Genomic DNA, 21564 nt, shown 5'->3' on the forward strand with positions numbered 1-21564 from the left:
GTCCAGTGACTGCAAACTTCACACATTCTCCCCACGTCTGTGTGGGTTTCTGCTAAGTGATCCAGTTTCCTTCCATAGTTCAAAGATGGGCAAGTTAGGTGAAATAGCTATGCAAAATTGTCTGTAAATGTTAAAAATAGGGAAATCAAGTAGAAACTCCACAGCAATAAGTCATTAGTTAGAAACAATGCTGACAAAATAGAAAATGTTTTAATTTTGCTAGGTTGAATGCCTTGTTTGTTTACTTCCTCTGCTGTAAAATTGAAAGCATCTGTTTTCCATCTCATCCGTGAGAAAAGAGATCCATAATCTTTGTGGAGTTTCATAATCATCAATAGGAACACACCAAGCAGACAAGGGTTAAGGTTTCTCATGATTTCATTTGACTTGCAACAATACTGTCATGGTACCAGTAAACATGCGTACAAATGCACTTTCTATATTTCAATTTTAAAATCCTACAAAGCTTCTCTCAAAAGTCAATATGGATAGCTTTTTGCTTCAAAAATAAGCCACATTCCTTCGTAGCATTTCCTAATCAATTACTTTATCGCACCTTCTTCCAGCTCAATATCAGTAAATCATCCAATGGGAAATTCAGTCTTCCACTACTCCCTGGTCTATTTTAGAGAAAGATCAGGTTTAAAGTTTCAAAGTTGTGTGGATAATGGCAATGAAAATGCAAGTGTTCCAGGTCAGATAATTCAATATTTTATTTATAAATCAGGTATAGAATGCACAAAGCATATATTTCCAGTTCCCCAGTGTAAGACAGAGGAGCAATCTTGTCATTCATTCCAAGGTTCCTGTTTTAAATAGGAAAGAAAATCATTATCAAACACTAAGTCTTTTACCTAAAAATGTTGCATCAAGATCATTTTGACAAATCTTCAAAAAGAAATGAGTACCAGTGATATCAAAAAGTAGCAGATATGAACTAAAGTCAAACATTAATTTTATATATAACATTAAAAACAGCTGTTTTCTTCAAAGGAGAAATTGATTGATTATAGGAACTTTGATATTCCTGGAATTTGTGCAAAATACAACCCTATTGTCAGTCTAGGAAGCCACAGTATTTGTCCAATATTTGAAGTAGCAAGCCTTTAAGAACAAACGTTGCTGTGCCTTAGCAAGCTGTAAGCCTCACTGAACAGACATTTACGATGTGAGCCTTTCACAGAACTACACTTATGAACAAGTTTACTTGCCACACATTTGTATACAAATAACCTGCAGTCAATCCACCCACTTGAAACAGTTGGCTAAAGGAATAGACTAAGCACAGGAGAATAGTTTCCTTTCATACTGAATTCCAGTGAGAAGCAACCTGTTCATTTTCCTTATTGAGCTTTGCATTGTAGCCAAGAATCCTCACCCCAATTCCTTCAAGTTTAGTATACTCCAATTCACCAGAGGTGCTCTGTAGTGCAGGATAACCAAGAGGTTAAACTACCTCTTCCTTGTAAAACCCTCTCATTCCATGCATCAGTCTGGTAAGCCTTCTCAGAACTGCTTCAGATGGAATTACATCCTTCAATAAGGTGACCAATACTGTGCAGTGAACTGCAGACACTAATGCCCCACATAGCAAGTTAAATTGCCTACTTTTGTATTCTATTCTTCCAATAATTTAATAAGGTTCAGCAAGTAATCTGGACAGTTTATGCACTGAAAAAAAACATGCATCACGACCACGAGCTCCTTCCCGAAATACTAAGGCTTCTCACTATTCACAGGTCTCAAAAAAAGTTCCAATAGCCTGTTGCAATTGAAGCAATGGAAGCAATTTTCAGCATCGTAAAGAACTGTTCAGATACAAGTTGACACTTTTATTTAAATGCAATGTAAATGATTACCTTTGAAAGACTCTACTTCTTTGGTTTCACACTTTCAAATATACCAGCATCCCTCATGGCCTCAAAAGCCTTCATTGAATCATACTTCTTATAGAAGTCAGCATATGCTTTCTTCCTGGAATCACCTACTACAAACTGCAATGAATTAAGAAATAGGACAAGTTTACATTTTTATGAAGTTAAGCATGAAACAACTGTTTAAACGGAATGTTTCACAATCAAAAGTTCCAGCTTATTGAAGCAAATGCAGAATGTAATTGTATCCAGGTTTGGGTCAATCAGATTGAAAAAATAAATCACATCATGTATTCTTTCAACAAATTTAACAAACACCAACTTACATGAAGTCACATGAGACCAAATTTCAATACAAAAAAGGTTTCATTTGAGGGATAAAATAAAACTTGGTGGAAGTGGGGAGAAGGGAGTGGGGGGGGGGGGGGGGGGGGGTGGGGAGGCGGGGGAGAAAAAAAAGAGGGGGAAGAGAGATTAAAGTCTAAGGCCTTGTGGTACCTACCAGTGGTAGAAATCACCGTGTGCTCAATTTTACAATTAAAGTGCAGATGTGAATGAACAATCAGCATCTTGCTCAGCACTCATATTAGCTCCCAAATATCATTAACAAGCATAAAGTGATTTTTATAATATGCTACATCAGTAAAGAGAATCGTGAGAAAAGAGTAACAGATCTGTTCACGAAAATGAGAAAAATATCTTCATTCTTGACAATTTATGCTCCCTACTACAACAGCAACTTACGCTCTCAATGTGTATGATACAACCTGTTTCTCCGATGTATGACTCTTCAGTCCAACCAGTCCATAATCTCAAACTAAACTAGTCCCATCTTCCTTGGCCCATATCCCTCCAAACATTTGGGTGGTACAGTGGTTAGCACTGCTGCCTCATAGCACCAGGTTCAATTCCAGCCTCATGCGACTGTGTGGGGTTTGCAAGTTCCCTCTAAACATTTTATTTTTTGTACTTATCCAACTATCATTGTAACTGGACCCACATCCACCATTTCCTCAAAGTTAATTTAACACATCAAAAAAAAATTACCCCTCATGTCTCTTAAATCTTTCTCATCTTTTCATCTTCTCAACTATAGGGCCTATAGTTTTGAAAGCCTTCATCCTATTGAAAAGATACCAGTCATTCATCTTATCTATATCTTTCATGATTTTATACATATACGGTCACCCCTTAACCTTCCAAACTAGTGGGGAAAAAAAAATCCTATCCTAACCAGCAAACACTCCATTCCCAGCAACTTCCTGGTAAATCTGTTCTGAATCTTCTCCAGCTAAATAATTTTGTTTCTCTAACAGGGAAACCAGAACTGGATACTGTACTCCAGAAGGGGCCTCACCAACATCCTATACAAACTCAACATGGCATCCCAACTCCTATACTCAAAAGGTCTCAGCAATAAACGCAAGCATGTTAAATGCCTTCTTAATGACCCTGTCTACATGTATATTTTTGAATGCATTTCTAAGATGCAGCAATCTGCTTAAAAGGGATTGCAACACAACAAAACAATGCAGATGTGCTCTTTGATTCAACTTTCAATTAATCTCACTTGTTATTACTATTGAATTCACATTCATTTTAATGATTTTTGAGAAAGTGTTCTCAAGTCAGCTCTGATACTTTTGCCAATCACCTTAGATTGGTGTCATTTGGTTACCAAATGTACAACTGAGAAAAATTTCTACCTATTTACTCAGAATGGAACTATAGCTTGAACACTTCTATCAAATCTTCTCAATATACAGTGCTTTAAAAACACCTAACTCCACCAGCATCCCCAATAACCTTCATTCCTGGTACAATTTTGAAGGTATTCTACACCTACATGATTTCAACATTGCTTGAAGAGTATACTTCCTGTAAGTTAACAATAGCTCAGATAAGAACTATGAAGTTTCAGCATCATTTCCTTACTTTTTACTCTAAATAAAATAATACTGCTTTTTGTTTTAAACTATCTTCTCAACTCAGCTTGCCACTAAGATTTGGACACATTAAATTCAAGTTTCTGATATTGCATCCCCTTTGCCACATGTCTACCTGTATTCCAGAAATGCGTCACCACCCTCATGGCTGAGTATTTTTCAAAATTTCACAAGAGTCATACAATCCTACAGCACAGAGACTGGCCCTTCGGCCCAAACTAGTCTATGCTGACCAAAATTTCCATCCACGCTAACCATGTTTCCTTGCACTTGGCCCATATCCTTCTAAAGCTTTCCCACTCACACTTTGTCAAAATGCCTTTTAAAAAATGTTGTTAACGTACCCACCTCAATCACTTCCACTGGCAGGTCATTCCATATGCTTACCACCTTGTGTGCCCCCAGCCTAGAGAAAAGACTGAGTGCATTCACCTTATCCATGCTTCTCACGATCGATTCCCCCCTCAATCTCCAAAACTCTAAAAGAAAAAAAGTCCTAGCTTGTCCAACTTCTCCCTATCACTCAGTCCTGGCAACATCCTTGTAAGTTTTTTATTGCATTCTTCCCAGTTTAATAACATCCTTCCCATAACAAGGTGACCAAAACTGAATAATCCAAGTGCAGCCTCACCAACATCCTGTACAATTGAAACATAACATCACGTCTATACTCAATGCTCTGACTGATGAAGGCTTCACTGCCCTGTCTACCTTTCAGACAAGCGTGCACCTGAACTCAAAGGTTCCTCTGTTCCACTACACTCCTCACAGCCCGACCATTAAACAAGAAATTCCTATGTTGATTTGACTTTCCAAAACACAACACACTCACTTATATTAAAGTCCATTTGCCACTACTCAGCCCACTCCCCCAGCTGAAGATGATCCTGCTGCAATTTATGATAACCTTCCTCACTGTCCACAATACCACCTATTTTAGCATCACCTGCAAACTTACTAATCATGCCTCGAATCTATAAATTATTATTCACTGTCCTTAATACCAATCCCCAGGAAACACTATACTTCTTTCCAGTCTGAAAAAAAAACTTGACATTCTTTAGTTTATTCTGTAGCTGTGGACAATAATGCTGGCTTTTAATTTTAGTATGCTACATTGCTGTACATTGACAAACATCTTCTGAAGGCCATAAAATCAACCGCACCATCCCTAATCCCCTGCTTCTTGATGTCAAAAGAATTTAATCAAGTCAGCCAAATAAGATTTACCTTTAAGATAATGGTACAATACAACTTTGTGGGCAGTCACCCCTTTTTAAAAAAATATAAAGGAGCAATCTCCATAGTAATAGTGTCCAGGATGGAGGAAGATGGAAGAAAAAAGGATTTCTGCAAATTATTATTCATAGTAGTAAGATTACCTTGAAGGTACCAGCTGCTGCAAAAGCTAAAGTAAAAGCCACAGCCAAGTGAAATCGTAGACGTTTGGCCAATAGGCCTCGCATCACAGGCTTGGCAATCACAGCAGAAGACATGGTTTATCTGGTGTGGAAAAACAGGCAGCCATTATGAACGTGTATAAAACAATTCTTTCATTTAAGATTGGATAAAATAGTTTATGAATTTAATAAATCCATTAATACATTATTTGCAGTTATCAAATTCAGAACATTCAAAAGACCCTTACCCACCATATCCCAGGGATCAACTCACACCCCCTCCCCATACCCCTTTGCCTTCCAGAACACCCTGACAAAACTAAAGATTAGAGAACTATTGACACCAAAGCTTTGTTAGATTCAGCAATATACCTTGGTCGAACATGTTCCTTTGGTGCATTTGCCGTGGTAACATTTTATCCAATGAGCCAACTGATCAACCCCTGGTGCCTGTTTACCACCTTAAAATTTGCTCATTTTACATGAGGTACACAAGCAGAAGCTAGCAGAACACAGCAAGCCAGGCATCATGAGGTGGAGAAGTCAACGTTTCAGGTATAACCCTTCTACCAGAAACACTGACTTCTCCACCTCCTGATGCTGTCTAGCTTGTTGTGTTCTTCCAGCCTCCTGCCTGCCTACCCTGAAACCTAGCATTTGCAGTTTTTTTTTGCTCTCATGTAAAATGTTACAGACAAAGTACTACTATTTACTCCTAGTTCCTGCATCATCCACAACCATTTGTCTTTCCATATCATTGATCCAATACAGTCCATAGCAATTGGATCCTTCTCCATATTCTTAGGTCAATTCAGGATCAGTACTTTTAATTTCTCTTTACTTTCAACAGCCCAGTACTTGCACTACACAATTTCTATAGAATTCCTGTGTAGCAACATTTGTGCACATCTGAAAACAAAACATCCTCTGTGCAGCCAGTTCACCACATAGTACCGGGGTATTGCAAACAACGGGAACTATGTACACAGCTCTCAATCTGCAACTCATTCTCAAGCATCCTCCACCCTCATTCTAACTCTCCATCCCACACCCAACTCCATAACATCTTATCCCCAAAGCTCCTCAGCCTTTAACAAGGCCATCACCTGCCCCTATTTCACAGATACCCCTTCCCTCCCAATGCTCCCCCCATGAACTCCCTCCCTCATAAACCCACTTCCCAAGGGTACACCACAACAAGCCCCATCTTCCTACACCATCTCTCCCTAAAGTCCTCTATTGCTCACGAGCCCACTTCTCCTCAGGATTCCTAAATGCAATCCAAATCCCTTCCCTAGCACCTCTCTTCCTACTCACGCCCCTCTAACACCCAACTTCCCCTTTTCTCATCCTCCGCCCTTGACCACTCCTCCTCTCCGCCCCCCCCCCCCCCCATAAATATCCTCGACCCTCCCCACCCCCACAGAGCCGTCCGTTATTCCCCCCCACGATATTTAAAACGTGAGTCATTTTCCCTGCTCCCGCCGCCGGCTGTGGGTGTGGGTGAGCTCAGCTCAGAGTCTGCTCTTCCCCGTTACCCTCCTCTGACCCTGGGAAGCCGCTCCAAGGTGACCGGCCGCGCCTCCCGCGCAGGCCGCAGCTCGGGCCTAAGGCGGCTCGTGGGCTACACAGTCGCTGAGCGCTGCCAACCGCCCTCTGGCCAAGGAGCGGTTTCAGGTTCCAGGCCTTAACAAAGCTGAGACACTCACTCCTTCTCCTCCCAGTACAAGCTACCCTAGAGGATTCAGGCCACGAGTCAATGCGCAGCCGCCAAACTGCCTGTTCCGGTCGGGCTATTTCCGGTCACATGCCAGCAGACCGTGCCACGTTGCCCCGCCCCTCAGCCAACGTCATTGCTCCGCCCCCAGTGCGTTTCATTGGCCCCGCCTTCAGATTACGTCATTGCCAGGGGAACGTTTTCGGCCCCGCCCTCACGTTGCGCCGAGGCCCAGGTTGAGCTTCGTTATTGGTGTGTGCTCATAAAATCCAACAACATACAGCTTCTTGAACTCCTTCTGGTTTATTCAAGCGTCATGCTGTAAGCTCCTCAGCAAAAATGTCCCCTTAAAAATTTCGTGGAACGGTTGCTGCATTTGTGTCTGAGCTGGCCCTCTGGTGGAGCAATCAGCTGGTGCCTTCTCCCCTGCACATTCTTCCTTTTTAAATAATACAATTTCCATTTGAAAGCCTCAAATGAAGCAACCTCCACCACATTCTCAGGCAATCCAACCCAGATCCTAACAACTTTGCAGCATGAAAATGTTGCAATTGCTTGTATTGCCAGTTATCCTAAATCGATGTCCTTTGGTCCTTATATCAGTGGAATTTTTGTCCAATACGTTTCAGCATTTGATGATCTCAAACCCCCAAATCTCCAATCTTCCAAAGGAATTATGCAACTGCACCCCTAGGCCTTTTGGTTCCACAATACTCCCCAGGGCCCTACTGTTAATTGTGTAAGTCCTAACCTGGTTTACCTTACGAAAATACAACACCTCACATTTATCTAAATGAATCTCCATTTGCCGTTGGTCAAGGTCCTATTGTACTCTGAGATAATTTTATTTCCACTATACCACCTATTTTGGTGTCATCTGTAACTTGCTAGCCATACCTCCTATATTCACATCCAATCATTTATATAAATGACAAAATGTAATGGACCCAGCATCGATCCTTGTCGCACATTGTTGGTCAAAAGCCTCTTGTCTGAAAAACACCCTCTGTGTCCTACTTTCGAGATAATTTCGAATCCAATTGGCAGCTTCCCTGCCTCCTATGTGATCTAACCTTATCAACAAGTCTACCATGCAGAACCTTGTCAAACTTTGCTGAAGTCCATATAGATATCAACTCCTCTTTTGTAATACAAAATTTTTTTCAAGACATCAGTATTTATTTCCCCAAGGTTTCAAGATTCCATGTCCTTCTGCACAGTAAATACTGATGCGAAATATTCATTTAGTAGCTCACCATCTCCTCTGGTTGGACACAAAGACAGTCACATTGATCTTTAAGGGGCCCTATTCTTTCCCTAGATACTTTTTTGCCCTTAATGTACTTATAGAATGTCTTTGGATTTTCATTAACTTTATTTGCCAAAGCTATCTAACGTCCCCTTTGTGCCCTCCTGATTTCCTCTTTAAGTATACTCTTACTGTCCTTATACGCCTTTCCAGATTCACTTGATGCTAGCTGTCAAACCTAAATCCAGGCCTCCTGGTTCAGAGACACTAACACTGCACCTTAAGAGTTCTTATTCTGTTCTATCCTTGTAACTTTGTTGCCTCCTAAGCTTACTCTAATGGGTGAGTTCCAGCTTGCCAGAGGACAGCTGCAGCAGCCATGATAAATGTTCACTGAAGAGATCCAGATAGAAATCTTTCTGCTAAATGTTTTGCAACTCCTAAAGTTATCCACCACCTTCAAAAGATCTATCTCCCATCATGTCTCAACTCCATCTTTGTGGCTTCACCAGACTGACACCTCATTTTTAGGTATGCTTGATGTTGCTCCTGGCATGCCCCCCTGCAGTCTTCATTGAACTAGGCATGATCCCTTGGCTTGATGGTAATGAGAAATTGGGGAGTATGCTAGGCCATGTGGTTGTAGGTTATGTCAGAGTATGATTCTGCTGCTGCTGATGGCTCAACTACTACCATCTAGAAGGTCGAGGGCAGCAGATACATGGGAAATACAGATACACCAATTGAAAGTTCCCCTCCAATTCACCCAGCAACCTACTGTGGAAATATATTGCTGTTTCTTCATTGGGTCAAAATCTTGGAATTCCCTTCCTAATAGCATTGTGGGTCTACCTACAGCACATGAACTGCAGTGGTTGAAGAACGCAGCTCACCACCAATTTCTTAAAGATAATAAACGCTGGCTCAGCTAGTGACACCCATATCTCATGAATGAATATAACAAATATTAGTAAAGGAAGCATCATTATCTCAGACCTGTTAGAAAATGAAATTATTAAGCAAAATTATTTTTCAGAAGATGAACAAACGACATTGGTCAGTGCATTGAGTATAGGAACTGGGGGGCGGGGGGGGGTGGGAGTCATGCTGCAGTTGTACAGGTCATTGGTTAGGCCATTTTTGGAATACTGCATGCAATTCTGGTCTTCCTGCTATAGGAAGGATGTTGTGAAACTTGAAAGCATTCAAAAGAAAATTACAAGGATGTTGCCAGGGTTGTAGGATTTGAACTGTAGGGAAAAGCTGAATAGGCTAGGGCTACTTTCCATGAAGTATTGGAGGCTGAGGGGCACCTTATAGAGGTTTATAAAATCATGAGGGGCATGGATAAGGTAAACAGACAAGGTCTTTTCCTTGGGGCATGGGAATCCAAAACTAGAGGGCATAAGTTTAAGGTGAGAGGGAAAAGGGACTGAGAGGCAACTTTAACATGCAGAGCGTGGTGCGTGTATGGATTGAGCTGCCAGAGGAAGTGATGGATGCTGATATAATTCCAACATTTAAAAGGCATCTGGACAGGTATAAGAATAGGAAAGGTTTAGAGGGATATGGGCCAAATGCTGGCAAATGGGATTAGATTAATTTAGGATATCTGGTCAGCATGGATAAGGTAGACCAAAGGGTCTGTTTCCATGCTGTACAGCTCTATAATTCTATGTTCTAAGAATTCTTACATTTAAAAAATCGGCATTTGCTCACACATTCATTAGAAAATCCAGTAAGTGACAGAAGACACTGTGGAGTGATCAATTGCACTAAGCATGGCATCCCCGTCTATTTTAAAAACTCTTCCCCATCACCTTGCGACACCAGTGGTATAGCAGTGCTGAAAAGCCCAGTATTTCCAAAGCATTGGTGAGGAAAAGCAGATGGTTGTATAGTTAAAAAATAATAAATCCACTTAATGCATCCAATTCCAGTAACAGAGGTGGTGAAGAGTGGCAAGAAGTTGACATCCTGTCTCACCGTTATGTTTGCAACCTCAAGTTTCCAATCTACCAAATCCACTCCACAACTGGTTGTATGGGGCAATGGAAAGTTTTGTTAAAGAACCTCTGATCTAAATGCAACCAGTTTCTCAACATACTGTACAGTATTACTGTTAATTCACTCACTTTTTGTGCTAAAGAAAACATCTTACTCAATAATTCAAATGAAGTAACCTTGAGTTATCAACAGATACACAACAGCAGCTTATAGTTCTGAAAAGTTATTCAAAACTCAGGAAACCCTGATAACTGTTTCAGAGGTATTTAAAGAACTGCAGTTGTTTAACCTCTATAATCATAACAGACAGCCTAATCCTTAATCAATTTCATCAATGATAAGAAAGATACGCAGGAAATAAATACCAAATACACTTGTGCAGAAGTCGAATACTTTAGACTATTTTTTAGGGTTAAATTTATGGGGTCAACAATTACATAGATACTACTTTTGTAGGGCTGAAGTTAATACTATTCAGTTCCTAAACTCAATGCACTGACCAATAAAGGCAAGCATACCAAATGCCTTCTTCACTATCCTGTCTACCTGTGATTCCACTTCAAGGAACTGTCAACCTGCAATCCAAAGTCTCTTTGTTTAGCAACCCTCCCCAGGACCTTACCTTAAGTGCATAAATCCTGCCCTGATTGGCCTTTTGAAAATGCAGCATCTCAAATTTATCTAAATTAAACTCCATCTGCCACTCCTCAGCCCATTGGCCCATCTTAGAGTCATAGAGATGTACAGCACAGAAACAGACCCTTCGGTCCAACTTGTCCATGCCGACCAGATATCCCAACCCAAAATAGTTCCACCTGCCAGCACCCAGACCATGTCCCTCCAAACCCTTCCTATTCATATACCCATCCAAATGCCTTTTAAATGTTGCAATTGTACCAGCCTCCACCACTTCCTCTGGCAACCCATTCCATACACGCACCACCCTCTGTGTGAAAAAGTTGCCCCATATGTCTCTTTTCTATCTTTCCCCTCTCACCCTAAACCTATGCCCTCTAGTTCTGGACTCCCCATTCCAAGGAAAATACTGTCTATTTATCCTGTCCATGCCCCTCATGATTTTATAAACCTCTATAACGTCACTTCTCAGCCTCCGATGCTCCAGGGAAAACAGCCCAAGCCTATTCAACCTCAGCCTATAACTCAAATCCTCCAACCTTGGTGACATCCTTGTATATCTTTTCTGAACCTTCTCAAGTTTCACAACATCTAGAGACCAGAATTGCACACAATATTCCAAAAGTGGCCTAACCAATGTCCTGTACAGCCTCAACATAACCTCCCAACTCCTGTACTCAATACTCTGACCAATAAAGGAAAGCATACCAAACACCTTCTTCACTATCCTATCTACCTGCGACTCACTTTCAAGGAGCTATGAACCTGCACTCCAAGGTTTCTTTGTTCAGCAACTCTCCCCAGGACTTTACCATTCAGTGTATAAGTCCTGTTAAGATTTGCCTTTCCAAAATGCAACACCTCACATTTATCTAAATTAAACTCCATCAGCCCACTGGCCCATCTGATGAAGATCTTGTTGTAATCCGAGGTAACCTTCTTCACTGTCCACTACACCTCCAATTTTGGTGTCATCTGCAAACTTACTAATGATACCTCCCATGTTCACATCCATATCATTTATATAAATGATGAAAACCAGTGGACCCAGCACCTATCCTTGTGGCACTCCACTGGTCACAAGTCTCCAGGTCTGAAAAACAATCGTCCACCACCACCCTCTGTCTTCTATCTTCAAGCCAGTTCTGTAACCAAATGGCTTGTTCTCCCTGTATTCCATGTGATCTCACCTCGCTAACCAACCTACCATGCGGAACATTGTCAAACACCTTAATGAAGTCCATATAAGATCACAAACACCATTCTGCCCTTATTAATCCTCTTTGTTACTTCTTCAAAAAACAGTTATCAAGATGATGAGACATGATTTCCCATGCACAAAGCCATGTTGACTGTCTTTAATTAATCCTTGCCTTTCCAGAAAATCCTGTCCCTCAGGGTTCCCTCCATTAACTTGTCCACCACTGATGTCAAGCTGACTGGTCTACAGTTTCCTGCCTTTTCCTTACGACCTTTCTTAAATAGTGGCACCACATTAGCCAGCCTCCAGTCTTCCAGCACCTCACCTGTGGCTATTGATAATACAAATATCTCAGCAATGGGCCCAGTAATCATTTCACAAGCTTCCCACAGAGTTCTAGAGTTCATCTGTTCAGGTCCAAGGGACTTAGCCACCTTTATGCATTTTAAAACTCCTCTGCACCTCCAGCACCTCCTCCTCTGCACAGCGTAATATGGACATACTTCAAGATGTCACTATTTATTTCCCCATGTTCTCTCTCTTCTATATCCTTCTCCACAGTAAACACTGATGCAAAATACTGTTTCAGTAACTCCTCATCTCCTGTGGTTCCACACACATAGACAGCCTTGCTGATCTTTAAGGGGCCCTATTCTCTTCCTTGTTACTCTTTTGTCCTTAATATATTTGTATTACTCTATTTGCTAAAGCTGTCTGATGGCCCCCTTTTGCCCTCTTGATTTCACTGTTAAGTAACTCCTATTGCCTTTATACTCTCGTAGGGATTCACTCGATACCTGCTGTCTATACCTGACAAATGGGTCCTTCTTTCTCTTTACGAAAACCACAATTTCTAGAGTCGTCCAGCATTCCCGACACCCACCAGCCTTGCCTTTCACCCTAACAGAAACATACTGACTCTGGACTCTCATTATCTCATTTTTGAATGCTTCCCATTCTCCAGCCATCCCTTTACCTGCAAACATCCGTCCCCTATCATCATTTACTGCACTTCTGTGATCCAGGTTTGATCAGGCAGAGAAGTGAGCATGCCTAAAAACCAAACTGTATTCACACTGTGAACACACATTAGCCAGCCACATGTTTCTAGCTTAATGCAAGCAATCATGCAGACACTAAGTCATGGATACAAGATCGTTTTGCCATACTCAGTGTTCACACAGCACCTTTTCCAGTCATCAAATCAAGATTTTTGTTTTAGGGTACACAATAGAGTAACTTATTAGCGTCCTTCATATTCTAGGCATTCAATTGCACAACAAAGTACCTATAGCCTAGCAGCTGTTTGTTTTATTGTCTGGAATGTAGATGTCATTGACTAATTTATTCCCTATTCTGAAGTACCATGGAGAAGGTGGTGATGAGCTATCTTCTTGAACCATTGCAGTCCTTGAGGTATAGAGATACACACAGTGCTGTTAGAGTAGGAGTTCCAGGATTTTGATTCAGCGACAGTAAAGAAACGGATTGTATATGGTTTGATGGGGAATATGCAAGTCGTGGAGCTCCTATGCATCTGCTGCCATGTCTTTCTAGGTGGTAGAGGTCACGGTATTATGAAATGCAGTTAAAGGAATTCTGGTGAGTTACTACAGTGTATCCTGCAGATGGTTTAATCCAAGACCTCATGAACCCATCAGGGGATGTCACATTAGTTCTTGAGACAGTAGTATTAAATTCCCAACATTTATCAGTGAAACGAGAAGACTTGCTATTGGTCATCATTCCCTCCAATAACATAGCTATACCTCAGTGTTAGCTTGAGTCTAAAAACATATTGCTCCATCCTACTTAAATATGAGTCTTCATCAGTGTTTGGCAGTGGAGCTTGCACCTGGGGCCCGCAATATGTAAATTGCAAACTTTGATGCAGGCAGTTGGATTGGAATTTTGATTGGTTTGCAGCAATGAGGAGAATTCCCACTGCTCAATATAGAAGTGAAAACCCAGTTCTAAGTGTTTGGGATGAATCACTTAAATTTTGAAGGGGAAGTTTTAAATCTGGAACTCACCTGAAACTAACTGCCTCCCACTGACCACCAAACCAGCATAAAGAGATGGTGGATTAGTTGTTGGCAGCTGGCAAGTTAGACGACTGGAGGCAATCTGTGCTTTAAGTAAATCAAGGTACTGTGTGTTTTCAGAGTCACAAGTAGAAGGAGAGAACAGCCTGAGCATCAGAGGATTTTTATTTTGGGCGTTAAGGCCCCAGAAAGTTTAATTTAAATCTTCAATCTCCATCACCTCCAGTTCATTTATTCAGCCCCACTCAACTGCTAGTAAAGTTCCATTGTAGTTTTTTAAAGGACCCCAGTTAGCTCATATTAGTGAGGCTCACTAATGCCAGCAGCATTCCCCAACAACTGGGTCAGCTCTCAAAAATACCTGTGGCAGGAAAGGAGTGACAGACATAAACACCCAACTTTACATTTCGGTCAACGATTTCTACCAATCTATCCTAGTTTAACATGTATCTTTGGTGCCTTGTTCAATATTGGATAAATTGTATGAGCAACTGCACAATAAGTCTGTAAAAAGCATCTTCAATTTGACTGGTCTAAAATCTGCCATGTCTGTTCCCTTGGATAACAGTGAAGTGATCCTGAAATATGACAAATTTAGTAGAGGATAAATTTTACAGAGATTGTTTCCATAGCTTGTCCACAAGGTGTAATAATAGGAAAGGTTAAGAGCATTCCGAGTGTTTTTCCACCAAATTAAGAAGAGTCATTTCCTGCTATGTATTCCCATGTAAATGACACCCTTAGTTGCTGCGGGTAACATAATACATTGAGAAATGATTGTGACAGTCTTTACCTTATAATGAAATCCAAAATAACGTTGAACAAAGATGTTGATTAAAATAGGTCCACCAAGAACTGTTCAACTATTTGGCATATAAAGAGCAACACGCGCACGCACACACACATAAGAAGGAAATCAGAAGGGCAGAAAGGAGACATGAGATAGCTTTGGCAAATAGAGGTAAGGAGAATCTAAAGAGATTCTACAAATGCTTTAAGGAAAAACTATCGAGAGAATTGGGCCCCTAAAGGAAAGCAAGGCCATCTGTGTGTAGAAGAGTGAGGTACCCCCTAAACGTATAGTTTGCATCAGTGTTTACTGTGGAGTAGGATATGGAAGATAGAGCATGTGGGGAAATAAATAGCAACATCTTGAAAAATGTCCATATTACAGAGGGGGAGGTGCTGGAAGTCTTAAAACGCATAACAGTGGATAAATCCCCGGGACCTGATCAGGAGTACCCAAGAACTCTGTGGGAAGCTAGGGAAATGATTGCTGGGCCCCTTGCTAAGATGTTTATATCAATTGCCACCGGTGAGGTGACAGATCCTTGAGGTCGGCTAACCAGGTGCCACTATTTAGGAAAGGTGGTAAGGAAAAGGCAGGGAACTATAGACCGGTGAGCCAGACATCAATGGTGGTCAAGTTGTTGGAGGGAATCCTGAGGGACAGGATTTATATATATTTGGAAAGGCAAGGATTAATTAGGCATAGTCAACATGGCTTTGTCTGTGGAAAATCATGTCTCCCAAACTTGATAGATTTTTGAAGAAGTAACGAAAAGGATTGATGAGGGCACAAAAGTGAATGTAATATGGACTTCAGCAAAGCTTTCAACAAGGTTCTCCATGGGAGACTGGTTAGCAAGGTTAGATCACATGGAATACAGGGAGAACTAGTTTGAATGTAGAAGACACAAGATCGAGGTGGAGGGTTGTTTTTCAGACTGGAGGCCTGTGACCAGCATGTGCCACAAAGATTGGTGCTGGGTCCACTGCTTTTCGTCATTTATACAAATGATTTGGATGTGAACATAGGAGGTAGCATTAGTAGGTTTGCAGATGGCACTAAAGGTGTAATGGACAGCGAAGAGGGTTACCTCAGGGTACAACGGGATCTTGATCAGATGGGCCAATCAGCTGAGGAGTGGCTGATGGATTTAATTTAGATAAATGTGAGGTGCTGCATTTTGGAAAAGCAAAGCTTAGCAAGACTTATACACTTAATGGTAAGGTCCTACGGAATATTGCTGAACAAAGAGACCTTGGAGTGCAGGTTCACAGTTCCTTGAAGGTGGAGTCGTAAGTGGGTAGGATAGTAAATAAGGCTTTTGGTATGCTTGCATTGGTCAGTGCATTGAGTGTAGGTGTTGGGAGGTTATGTTGCAGCTGTAGTGGACATTGGTTAGGCTATTTTTGCAATACTCTGTGCAGTTCTGGTCTCCCTGCTATATGAAGGATGTTGTGAACTTGAAAGGCTGCAGAAAAGATTTACAAGGATGTTGCCAGAGTTGGAGAGTTTGACTATAGGGAGAGGCTGAATAGGTTGAGGCTATTTTCCCTGGAGCATTGGAGGCTGAGGGGTGACCTTATGGAGGTTTATAAAATCATGAGGGGCATGGATAGGATAAATAGACAAATCTCCTGGGTTGGGGAGTCCAGAACTAAAGGGTGAGAGGGAAAAGATTTAAAAGGGGCCTCAGGGACAATGTTTTCATGCAGTGGGTGGTACGGTGGAATAAGCTGCCAGAGGAAGTGGTGGAGGCTGGGACAATTACAGTATTTAAAGGGCATCTGGATGGGTATATGAATAGGAAGGGGTTAGAGTAATATGGGCCAAATACTGGGAAACAGAACTAGTTTAATTTAGGATATTTGGTCAGCATGGACAAGTTGGATTGAAGGGTCTGCTTCCACGCTGTACATCTCTATGACTCTACCTATAAGGGAGATGGTGGCATGGTAGCAGTGTCACTTGATTAGCAATCCACAGAACCCAGGATTATAGGGCCGAGCATTTGAATCCCACACAGCAACTGCCAGTTGTAATAAATTTGTAATGTAAAGCTAGTCTCAGTAATTTTGACTTAGGTAACTATCTTTGATCGTTGTTCACTTGCCCTTTGAAGAAGAAAATATGCCGTTCTAACCTCATCTGGACCCAGAAGCAACAATAATATGGTTGACTCTTAGCTGCCCTCTGAAATGTTCAGTTCAAGGACAATTAGGGTTAAGAAACTAATAATGGCCTCGCTTGTAATAGCCACATTCTATGGAAAATAAAGGTAAATAAAAATGTGGCTTGGCCAGAGTTTTGTAGAAAGGAATCAATGTCTGACTTTAGATACCACTGCAAAGTGATGATTCATCTCTGTTTATGCAGATAAGATAGAGCCACAGTCATAGCCTCATAGAAATTAATATGAAAACTTTCCTGGCTTCTGAGAAGAATTGTGAACAATTTTGGTTACCATGTTGTAGCTTATGAATGCTGAAGTTGCTGTGGTTAACCTAAAGTGTTTTGTGTTCACTCAAAAAAAATTTGCAAAATTTCTTGACATCAGAAAGCTTTCAAAAATGTTTAAAGTCTTTCTGTGTTTTCGAAAGCTTGCTGGTGTAAACATGGGAGTTAAAAATTGTGCGAATGTCAGAAATATTCCATGAACTTAGATATATTTATAGTGAAAGTTGTGACAAGCTTTCTGAATTTTTAGTGCATTTAATAAAAAATCATGATTGTTATTTTCCTTTCTCACACTTGTCAAGTCACGACTTTCAACCAATTGAACAGATGGTGCAACTAGTGAGTCCAAAAATGGAAAATCCAAACGTGATCTATTTGTTTGATCAAAGCATCAACTTACTTAGAAAATTTGATAATGAAGCAGTATTATTAGATATCAAAGACTGTGTCCTTTTGCAACATTTACGTGATTAGTAGACATGCAGAGAAAAGAATTTTCAGCCCGTAATTGAGTGCGAGGTTCACAGATCATAAACTAGGCTTGCTCATTGTCATTGAGGCAGGAAATGCACAAACCTGGCCCTGCATCAGCAATTAAAAGAATTACGGTTTAAGCAGGGCACACAGAGTGCTCATCAGGAAGCTAAGCAGGGTGTAGATCACACGTAGCGCAGCACCAGCAGCTAGACTGCTCCTCTTAAAGACAGCCTGTCGCTCTTAAAGGGAAACTGCATACAGCGTAAAGGAGTTATTGTGTACACTGATGCAATTGTTTGTGGGAGCATTATGAGTGGAGAACCATGGAAAAGAGTGCACTCCTGATCGCACAGGCACTTGAGATCTTAATGGTGAAGGTTGGCAAAAAGAGACTTTCTGCTAGGGTCTAGAAGCATAAAGGAAGTGGACACAGAGACCAGGGAGATCATTGACTATAATCTGGACCTGAGGACTGTGCAGCAAGACCTCAGGAATTGTAATGACCTCGTATTGGTGGTAATATCAGTAAAAGTGCCTTCCAACCAACTGAACCACCAATGGGCCAGACTGCTCAAGGCACCAAACCCCCATTCTTCAGCCAGCAACAGTTTTTGGCACTCAGAACGCATGCCTCATATCCAAATTTCTACACGCACACACATATACACCATTCCAATTATGTCATCATCCAGTTCTGCTATGTTCACGTAGCTCTAGCTATTCAGCTATGGCAAGCACATCATTCAAGAATAGCACTGTACTGAGATTGTGCCTTGTCTCTTACAGGGCAAAGCAACATATTATATAGGGGACCAAAACAGAGCAGGTGAAAATGGACATTTGTGTCTCCTAAGCCTTACAAAGGAGATGATTCTCAGCATTACATGTCTCATTCTAACAGCTGACATCATTGGAAATATTGAAGATGACTCTATGCCCTGTTTTCTGTCCACTCTCAATTCCCAATTCTCCCTGTTATCCTGGTGTCTGACAGGGTTAGCAAGCTGCTGTTGGTGTGACTATGGACATCCTGCATCCACTTCCCTGGTCAAACCAGTCTTGAAAAACTAACTGTTTCTGTCTTCATATGCTGCCAGAATTGCTGGGTTTCTCCGTCATTCTCTGTGTTTACTTCATTATTGATCTATATGAACTTCAGCAAAAGCATTTGATAAGGTTCCTCATGGTAGATTGGTTAGCAAGTTTAGATCAAGTGGAATACAGCAAGAATTAGCCATTTGGATACAGAACTGGCTCGAAGGAGCTAGTGGTAGAGGATTGTTTTTCAGACTGGAGGGCTGTGACCAGCGGTGTGCCACAAGGATCGGTGCTGGGTCCACTGCTTTTCATCATTTACATAAATGATTGGGATGTGAACACAGGAGGTATGGTTAGTAAGTTTACAGATGATATCAAAATTGGGGTGGAAAGCAAAGAAAGATTACCTCAGTCTACAATGGGACCTTGAGCGAATGGGCCAATGGGCTGAGGAGTGGCAAATGAAGTTTAATTTAGATAAATATGAGGTAATGCATTTTGGAAAGGCAAATCAGGGCAGGACTTATACATTTAATGGTAAGATCCTGGGGAGTGTTGCTGAACAAAGAGACTTTAGGAGTGCAGGTTCATAGTTCCTTGAAAGTGGTGTCGCAGGTGGATAGGATAATGATAAATATGTTTGGTATGCTTGCTTTTATTGGTCAGTGCATTGAGTATAGGAGTTGGGAGGCTATCTGCAGGTGTACAGGATATTGGTCAGGCCACTTAGAAAGTCATAGAGAGTTATAGAACATAGAACAGTACAGCACAGTATAGGCCCTTCAGTCCACAATGTTGTGCGGAGCATTTATCTTAATCTAAGATAAACCTAACCTACCCACCCCTCAACTTACTGCTGTCCATGTCGTTGTCCAGCAGTTGCTTAAATTTCCCTAATGTCATTGACTCTACTACCACCGCTGGCAGTGCATTCCACTCACCCACCACTCTCTGTGTAAAGAACCTACCTCTGATAGCTCCCCTCTACCTTCCTCCAATCACCTTAAAACTATGACCCCTAGTGACAGCCATTTCTGTGCTGGGGAAAGGTCTCTGGCTGGATTAGAGTGGTGCTGGAAAAGCACAGCAGGTCAGGCAGCATCCAAGGAGCAGGAAAATCGACGTTTCGGGCAAAAGCCCTTCATGACCACTAATTTCCCCAAATTCCCAAGACTTCATGCCTTCCTCCATGGTAAACACAGAGGAGAAATATTCATTGAGAACCTCACCCATCTCTTGCAGTTCTACACATACATGTCCACTTTCGTCCTTGAGGGCCATATTGTCTCTTTACTTATTCTTTTTCCTCTAAAATATTTAAAGTATCTCTTTGGATTCATCCTAATCTTCTCAGCAAAGGCTATCTCATGTCCCCTTTTTCCCCTGACTTCCTTCTTCAGTAAACTCCTGTATTCCCTGTAAACCTCCCAAGATTCCTTTGATCCCAACTGCCTGTACCTGAGCCACACCTCCTTTTTTCTGGTCAAAGTCTCAAGATCTCTTGTCATCCAGGGTTCCTATTCCTGTTAACCTTGTCCTTCACCCTCACAGGAACATATAGATCTTGAACTCTCGTTATCGCACTTCCAAAGGCCTCCCACTTGCCAGAGGTCCCATTGCCTGCAAACAAACTACTTCAATCAACCACTGCAAGCTCCTGTCTAGTTCCATCAAAATTTGCCTTGCCCCAGTTTAGAATTTGAACCTGTGGAGCAGTTTTGTCCCTCTCTATAGCTATTTTAAAATTAATTGAATATGGTCACTGGTCCCAAAGTGCTCCCCCACTGTCATCTCCATCACCTGTCCTGCCCTATTTCCCAAGAGTAGATCAAGTTCTGCCCCTTCTTGAGTAGGACCCTCGATATACTGATTGAGGAAACTTTCCTGAACGCACTTAACAAATTCCATCCCATTTATGCCCTTAATGCTTTGGCAGTCTCGGTCTATGTTAGGAAATTAAAATCCCCTATGACAACCATATTGCTCCTGCAAGTCTCCTGAATCTCTCTGCATATTTTTTCCGCTATTTCCCATTGACTATTTTGGGGCTTAAACTACAACCCCAATAACATCACCATCCCCTCCTTATTTCTTAGTTCCACCCACTTTTGGAATATTGCATTCAATTCTGGTCTCCCTGCTGTAGGAAGGACGCTGTGAAACTTGAAAAGGTTCAGAAAAGATTTACAAGGATGTTGCCAGGTTTGTAGGATTTGAGCTATAGAAAGAGGCTGAATAGTCTGGGGTATTTTCCCTGGAGTATTGGAAGCTGAGGGGTCACCTTATAGAATCATGAGGGGCATGGATAGGGTGAATAGCCAAGGTGTTTTCCCTGAGATGGGTGAGTCCAAAACTAGAGGGCAAAGGTTTATGATGAGAGGGGAGAAATATAAAAGGGACCTAAGGAGCAACTTTATCGCACACAAGGTGGTGTAAGTATAGAATGAGCTGCTCGAGGAAATGGTGGAGGTTGGTACAATTACAATATTTAAAAGGTACCTGTATGAGTATATGAATAGAAAGAGTTGAGAGGAAAATGGGCCAAATAGGACTAGATTAATTTATGATATCTGGTCAGCATGGATGAGTTGGACCAAAAGGTAAGTTTCCATGCATCTACTGCAGGACAGCTTCCTGTGACTGTCGAGGAGCACGGAGCAATCTGGCTTCAATGTAGCATTTGGCAACATTCAGACTTGCTCCTCTCACAGCTCCAGCAGGTCACCAAAT

At 41.5% G+C, this 21564-nt stretch overlaps 1 protein-coding gene across 2 annotated transcripts; it reads right to left on the reverse strand.

Annotated features, from left to right (window-relative positions):
* Positions 1 to 688: 688 nt before the first annotated feature.
* cox6c (cytochrome c oxidase subunit 6C) lies at positions 689 to 7054 on the reverse strand. 2 transcript variants are annotated; one of them, XM_072570688.1, is made up of 4 exons: positions 6930 to 7054; positions 5203 to 5323; positions 1860 to 1994; positions 689 to 806 (listed from the first exon to the last, which is right to left on the reverse strand). In XM_072570688.1, exons 2-3 carry the CDS (start codon positions 5314 to 5316, stop codon positions 1872 to 1874), a joined length of 237 nt encoding a protein of 78 aa, XP_072426789.1. In that variant the 5' UTR covers positions 5317 to 5323; positions 6930 to 7054; the 3' UTR covers positions 689 to 806; positions 1860 to 1871. The 2 variants fall into 2 exon arrangements, with proteins under 2 accessions (XP_072426789.1, XP_072426790.1); XM_072570689.1 differs by lacking the exon at positions 6930 to 7054 and adding an exon at positions 6770 to 6902.
* Between the last annotated feature and the right edge of the window lie 14510 nt (positions 7055 to 21564).

This window comes from Chiloscyllium punctatum, chromosome 5 (assembly GCF_047496795.1).
Source record: "Chiloscyllium punctatum isolate Juve2018m chromosome 5, sChiPun1.3, whole genome shotgun sequence".
NCBI classification, from domain to species: Eukaryota; Metazoa; Chordata; class Chondrichthyes; order Orectolobiformes; family Hemiscylliidae; genus Chiloscyllium; species Chiloscyllium punctatum.

Excerpts from the sequence above, each read along its gene's own strand:
- cox6c (XM_072570688.1), bottom strand. The coding sequence starts at position 5,316 with ATGTCTTCTGCTGTGATTGCCAAGCCTGTGATGCGAGGCCTATTGGCC. Across the intron at positions 1,995-5,202 it reads CAGCAGCTGGTACCTTCAAG|TTTGTAGTAGGTGATTCCAG; the intron begins GTAATCTTACTA and ends AATTCATTGCAG.